Raw genomic sequence first — 7,164 nt, forward strand, 5'->3', positions numbered from 1 at the left:
ACATCCTGCATCCCTGCTGTCACAGCCATTTCCTATGTCTAGCTGCTATTTCCAGCCACTGGCTTGAGTCAGACTCTTCTCTGTTAGACCCAAGAGCTGCTGTGCAATTTTGTTCCCCACGTCAATACTTCTAGCCTGGGATCAAGTTGCCCTTCCACCCTCTCTTTGTTCTACTAACTAGTGTGAGCACCTGCCATTTCTCATGATCAGGAAAATTTTCCATTCCTTCAGGCATTTCTGGAGCTCTGCTCTGAACCCTCTCCCTTTGACCAACTCCCTCAACATGCCAGTTTAGCTGTTTCCCAAGGGAATGGTTATTTCAGAACCTTCCTCCCATCTCACCTTGGACTTGTATGAAATTTTCATCTCTACATGGGCTGGGCGGAAAATAGAATTACCTGCATTTCACTTCGTGTGCCCATAACTTTTGGAGCTCAGTATTATAACAATGACTAGAATTCAGTGTCATGCTTCAGGGATTCAGTTGGACATCCACAATGATCAGGAAGGAATATCCCATCCTCCTTCCCACGAGGTACGGATGAAATTACCAAAAGGTGGGTGTCGAGCCCCTCTTCAGGCTACATTTCCTCTGTGGCACTGGGGAAGGGCAGGGCTGCAGGCAGGACCCAGAGGCGGACGAATGGCTGCAGGTCCCCTCTTCATGGGCTCTTCAATGAACTAAGCACTCTAGCCCCCAAGGTAGGTTTTCCAGACATCCTGCAATCCTGCTATCACAGCCGCTGTGTCTAGCTACCTCTTCTAGCCACTGGCTTGGATCAGAGCATTCTGTGCTAGATCCAAGAGCCGCTGTGCAATTTTATTCCCCGCGTCGGTATTTCTAGCCTGGGATAGAGATGCATTTTCCCCTTCTCTTCTGCTATCTAGCGTGAGGTTCCTGCATCACTCATTATCAGGCAGGTTTTCCAATCCTTCAGGCATTTCTGGGGCTCTGCTCTGAGGGATTGACCAACCCCCTCCTGAATCGCTTTTCGGCTGTTTCCCAAGAGGGTGGTAATTTCAGACCCTCCTGTCTCACCTTGGACTCCATGTATGACCTTGTCATCCCTACATGAGCCTCGCTGTTAATAAACTGATAATAACCTAATAACCCTTTCCGTGCCTGTAACATTTGGAGCTCAGTATTATAACAGTGAGTAGAGCTCAGTGTCATGTGTCAGGGATTTACCTGGGCATCTACAGTGCCCAGGAAGGAATATTCAGCCCCTCCCATGAGGTCTACATGAAATTATCCTAAGATAGGTGTACAAGTGGTCAAAAGACCATCCTGAAAGTGCAGTTGTCTTGTTGAGTGTGAATGCGAGTCAGCAAAGTGGAGAAGCTCTGACAACACTGCGCTAACCGGCTGGGGTGGGAACAGGAGCATCGTGGGTCTGACACGGGAAGAGAGTTTCCAGCTCTGCTTGGCACTGGTGAGCTCTCATCTGGAGCTCTGAGTCAAGTTCTAGGTGACACATGCTGCACAAGCTGTGGGCAAATCGGAGACAGTCCGGGGAGAGCAGCCAAAGGGCAAAGGTTTAGAAATGCATCTCTAGCAGGCAGAGCTAGACAAACGGGGCATGTTTGGCCTTCATGAAAAGAGACAGAAGGATAGTAATAGAGGTGCAGCTGTGTTAGACTGATCTTGCTGAAACAAAAGACAGGACTATGCAGCACTTTAAAGACTAACAAGACGGTTTATTAGGTGATGAGCTTTCTGGCCCACAAAAGCTCATCACCTAATAAACCATCTTATTAGTCTTTAAAGTGATGCATAGTCCTGTCTTTTGGAGACAGAAGGGAACTTGGTATCAGGCTTCAAGGACACTAAGGCTGCTGGCTGACCCGGGCCAGCATGTCAGTCTGGTAGTCAGAGGAACACCGGGACCCGGAGTCTGTACGTCACAGGTACGCATGGTTGGACCAGAGCAATGACTTTTACAGTGACCGTCTGCGACTGAGCAGAACGGAGCCAGGGTTGGGTTGGCATCTCCACGGTGGGAAGTTTAAATAGCGATTGAACTGTTAAACCGTTCCCCAAATGGGATTTGGTTCCCAAGGAGCAACAGGCGGAATGTGTCAGCACATCACCTCACTAACAGTTCCCTTCTCTTCCCCACTCAGGTGCTGCCACAGCCCCCGCCATGGACGAGGGCAACTGGACGTCCATCTCCGAGTTTGTGCTCCTGGGTCTGTCCGAACAACAGGACCTGCAGCCGCTGATCGTTGCGGTGCTCCTGGTCACCTATCTGGTGAACCTGGCAGGCAACTCCCTGCTGCTGGGGCTTGTATGTGCTGACCCCCAGCTCCGCAGCCCCATGTATTTCCTCCTCAGCCAGCTGGCCGTGGTGGACATGAGCTTTGCCTCCATCACCCTGCCCCAGGCTCTGGTGCACGCCCTGACCCAGCACCGGGCCATCTCCTTCACCAGTTGCATGGCCCAGCTCTTCCTCTTTCTGACTGTGGGCAACATGGAGGGCTACCTGCTGGCTGCCATGGCCTACGACCGCTATGTGGCTGTCTGTGACCCGCTGCGCTACTCTGCTGTGGTAACATGGTCCCTGTGCCTCAAGATGGTGGCTGCTTCATGGGCCGTGGTGATCCTGCACTCCCTGCTGGCAACTGTCATGGCCGCCCAGCTGCACTACTGTGGTAACCACCTGCAGCATTTCTTCTGTGACCTGCCACCGCTCCTGCTCCTCTCCTGCACCCGGCCCCTTGCCAATGAACTTGTTGCCCTCACCGAGGGTGTCTTGGTAGTGCTAAGCCCTTTTGCCTTCATCATGGCCACTTACACCCGCATCGGCCTCGCTGTGGCCCGCCTGCGCTCTGCCCAAGGCCTGCGCAAGGCCCTCTCCACCTGCAGCTCCCACTTGATTGTGGTGTTGCTCTTCTATGGCACCGCGGTCTGGCCCTACTTCCGCCCAGACTCCAGTGATGCTGAGGGGCACGACCAGCAAGTGACCTTCTTCTACACTGCGGTGGCGCCCGCTCTGAACCCCCTCATCTACAGCCTGAGGAACAAGGACGTGGCTGCGGCCCTGAGGAGGGTATGGAGGAGGGTGCGGGCTTGGGGCATGTGAGTCCAGCCCATGGCTGCAGTGCTGCACTGGGCATGGACTTTCCACCCAAGATATGTCTGGGGAACCTTCCCCCTTAACTCCTCCAGGATACCTGGGTGCTTTTCTCCTCAGACATGAGGCTAATGAAACTAACACATATGTGGGGTCACACCCACCAACACACACACAAGTACAGACAGCCCAAGTCTTTCCATGGAAAAGGGGGTAAATTACAGCATGTTCTCATGGGCATGGCCACACTGAGTCAGCCCCAAGGCCTCTTGTATTAATTTAGTTAATATGCATCGGCCCAAAGATCTGAACTTGATAGTAACTAGACTGGGTCAGTTCAATGGTCCATCTAGCCCAGTATCCTGTCTTCTCATGGTGGCAAGGTGCCCCAGAAGAAATGAACAAAATAGGGAATTGCTTTCACTCCTAGCTTCTAACAATCGGAGGCTACGGACACCCTCCCTGCACATTTTGTCTAATGACCATTGATGGACTTGTCCTCCATAAACTTAACCCAATTCATTTTTGAACCCTGGTATAATCTTGACCTTCAGAACATCCTCTAGCAAGGAGTTCCACAGGCTGACTGTGCACTGGATGAAGAAGTGCTTCATTTTGTTTGTTTTAAATCTGCTTCCTATTACTTTCATTGTATCACCCTTAATTCTTGTGTTACAAAGAGTAAAAAGCCTTTCTTTATTTACTTTAACCCCCAAGTCGTCACTGTTCCAAGATGAAAAGTCCCCGTCCTAAAAATCTGTACTCATAGCGAAGTGCCCCGACCATCTGTGTTTGTGTTTTCCTTCTCTGCACCTTCTCCAAGTCCAAAACGTCTGTTCTGGAACTGAAGGGGGAACATTGGCACACAGGGGTCAAAGTGTGGTCGTGCCATGGATTCATGCAGAGGTTGTGGGATATTTTCTGTGTCATTATCTGTCCCTTTACTAATGACTCCCAACATTGTGGTGGCTTTTGGAGCTGTTGCTGCATATCAAGGGGAGATGGGTTTGTCTAACAGATCTGTGCTAGGAATTCCCCTCCAGCTGAGACCTAAGCCTGCTCCTCTTCTCACTCACACTGACCATCTTCCTGTTGGGCCTGGTGGTTCTGATCTGGGACAAGGGCTCACTCCACACCCCCATGTACTACTTCCTCAGCCACCTGGCGCTGCTGGACCTCTGCTTCTGTTGTGCTGGGGCCCTGTCGCCTCTGCCATGGGATGGTGCTGGGTTCTTATGCAGCGGGGCAGCCAGCGCCGCTATGCACACCAGCCTGGCTTTCCGCCTGCCCTTCTACCAGGCCCATGTCCTCGACCACTTCTTCTGCATCATCCCCTCTGTGCTGGTGCTGGCCTGAGCCAACACCAGCTTCAACCAGGCCCTGCTGCTGGCCATTTGTGGCACCAAACAGAGCGTCACCTTGCTGGCCATCCTGGCCTGCCATGGGCTCATCCTGGGGGCCGTAGGACAGGTGGGCTCGTGCCGGGCTGCCTTTACCTACAGCTCCCACCTGGCAGCTGTGGCCGTGCACTATGGGACCATCATCTTTACGTATGTGCAGCCTGAAGGCAGCTATGCCACACAGGCCGACATGATGGCCGCCGCTTTTTACACCATAGTCATCCCCACCTTTAATCCTGCTATCTACAGCCTGCGCAGACCTGATGTCAAGGTGATGTCAAGCTGGTTAAGCAGCTCCTAGACAGGTGCCACTGAAGCAGGGGCTGGAGGAGGGTGGCTAAGAACAAGGGAGATGGGGAATGAAGGCTGTTCAGGGTTTGGAATGGCACTGTCCTACTACTGCAGTGTAGATGCAACCCATGCAGACTGTGGGCACATTGGTAATGCATCTCTCCAAGTGACAGTAGCTAAGGTTCCAATGACTCCCATTGACCAGTGGTTAGGTGGGTTTAGCTATGTCTGTCTGGGATGTGGATTTTTCATGTCCCACAGCACTATCATTAAGTTGAGCTACACTCTTTGCAGAGCCCAGGGATGAGAAAAGCAGTCAAAGTCTAGCCAACAGCCCTTTTAGCTCTCTACTCCATCTGTGAGCACTTTTCTTTCAGTCATATCCTGTCCTCATTGGACAAATGTGCACTGAGAGCCAATGGGGATGTTTTCCTGAATCCAACAGCTGCTCTCAGACTGTCAGACACCAGGGCTGTTCTCAGTCCATCATCGACAAGATGAACCCCCACTTTCCTGTCTCTGCATTTCATGCCAACCCCTTGCAAGCTTGGACCCTAGGAACAGGGGGATAGGACTGGGACCATGTGTGCCTTCATCTAACCCTTTGGAATTGGGTGGTTTCCTCCAAATATTGCTGAGGCGGGGAGAATTGAACAGTGATCTGGAGTTGCACCCCACCTCTGTGCACATAGCTCAGGGGTGGGAGGAGTCCTAATGTCTCCAAGCATCTCTCAGAGCTCTGTGCTTGCACCAGGGAGAGAATCTATGAACTCTTTCCCCTGGACAATGCGCTTTTTGGAGGGATCGTAGTATAAACATTGTGTAAATTACCACAAACGTCTATCTCAACCCATCAGCTGCTCCACTTCCATCCTCAGCTCCCATCCCCAAGGACACCAACTTTTAACAAGGCCCAGAGCGGCATGGATTCATTATCAGTAATGAACACACCAGGGGATGAGGTGAAGAAAGGAGCACAGGGAGACCCAGGCAGGGACACATGTCCCTATGCCGCGTATTGCTGTGTTAGATGGCTAAACGGGACTCTTGAATAAATGGAGATAGGTTCTAGCTCCCCTTTATGTGGCCTGATGCAACGGCAGTCCTGGTTAGGGTGAGCAGACCCAATAATGGGGTCATCGTTCCAATATTAGGGGCTTTGTATTACATACGTGACTATTCACCTGCAAAATACAAGTATCTCAATTAGAAACCCTGCTGTGTAGTGGGAGACTCCAGGAGCACAATCTATTTAGCTGGACATGGAGAAGGTGAAGGCGTGACTTAAGCCCAGTCTATAGGTAGCTACATAAGGGGTAAATATTTAATAATAGGCCCTTCAGTCTAGCAGAGGAAGGTCTAACCGAGCAATAAGCAACCTAGGCTAATGAGTGGGCCACATGCATGGTGCTTCTTCATCTCAGTGAGCCGCAAGTATGTCATAACCAAGACAGTCTCCTGGGACAGGGTAGTTTTAAAAGCTCAATGTGCTTGAGTACCTAGAATTTGCAGGGGATGCTGACTGAACCGTAGCAGCGCTGTGATTTGATGCAGAGGGAGCACACGGCTCTCACAGTCAGAGCTGTGAGCAATCACTGCATGCCTCACTTCATGTTCCTTGCTTTAAGTGCATGTCACTTTAGCAATACCAGCAGGAAAAAAAACCTACTTGGATGGAAACCAGTGGAATCTGCACATGGGCAACAGGAAACAAAATGCCTCACGGACCACCCATTGAACCTTGATGGGCCATGTGCAGCCTATGGTCTAGCCTACCCACTGCTGGTCTAGCCTGATCGAAAGTTGAAGCTGAAGCCCGACAAGTTCAGCACAGGGGGAATGAACCATGGGGACAATTGACCAAGGGTCATGGTGGATTTTCCATTAGTGACAATTTTTCCATCAATCAGGGTTGCTTTTCTAGGAGCTCTGCCCCTGAGGGCCATTCTCTGGCCCGTGTGACACAGGGGTCCCACAAAAATCAATGAATAATCTCGAAACTCTCCCAAATCCGAGTGTGACAGAAAGGCAAGAGCAAGATGTGAGGCCAGCCAATTTCTCAGCTCTCAGCCCCAGGGACCAAGGGTGTTTGTCTAAAACTCGCCTTTGGCTCAAACAGGGACGAATCCTGAATTGTCCTAGAGCCTGGGCCATACGGGAGGGAGGTGGATAGGGAGAGGTATTGGGCAGCGCGATCCCAATGGGCCTTTCTGGCCTTGGCGTGTATGAGTCCGTGTTAATTGTAGGTGGCACCTTCCCTATAGCTCCCTCACTTCATGGCCACATGTAGACTGGTTTTGTAGGAGCCATTTCCCTTCATTCCCCCACTATATAGGGATGTGAGTGTACCCCTCCCCCCACCATATACGGCTGTGTATACGTACCCACTCCCCCACCCT

General features: G+C 51.4%; 2 protein-coding genes across 2 annotated transcripts; both read left to right on the forward strand.

Annotated features, from left to right (window-relative positions):
- The first annotated feature begins 1,759 nt into the window (after positions 1 to 1,759).
- Positions 1,760 to 4,906, forward strand: LOC102452287 (olfactory receptor 2D2-like). Its single transcript, XM_025180724.3, has one exon. The coding sequence runs from the start codon at positions 2,145 to 2,147 to the stop codon at positions 3,081 to 3,083; it is 939 nt and encodes a 312-aa protein (XP_025036509.3). The 5' UTR covers positions 1,760 to 2,144; the 3' UTR covers positions 3,084 to 4,906.
- Positions 4,022 to 4,775, forward strand: LOC149523357 (olfactory receptor 5C1-like). The gene is made up of 2 exons (XM_089770432.1): positions 4,022 to 4,079; positions 4,432 to 4,775. Exons 1-2 carry the CDS (start codon positions 4,022 to 4,024, stop codon positions 4,773 to 4,775), a joined length of 402 nt encoding a protein of 133 aa, XP_089626558.1.
- Positions 4,907 to 7,164: the final 2,258 nt, after the last annotated feature.

The sequence above is a fragment of the Pelodiscus sinensis genome, chromosome 18 (assembly GCF_052426305.1).
Source record: "Pelodiscus sinensis isolate ZL-2025 chromosome 18, ASM5242630v1, whole genome shotgun sequence".
In the NCBI taxonomy this organism is placed as follows: Eukaryota; Metazoa; Chordata; order Testudines; family Trionychidae; genus Pelodiscus; species Pelodiscus sinensis.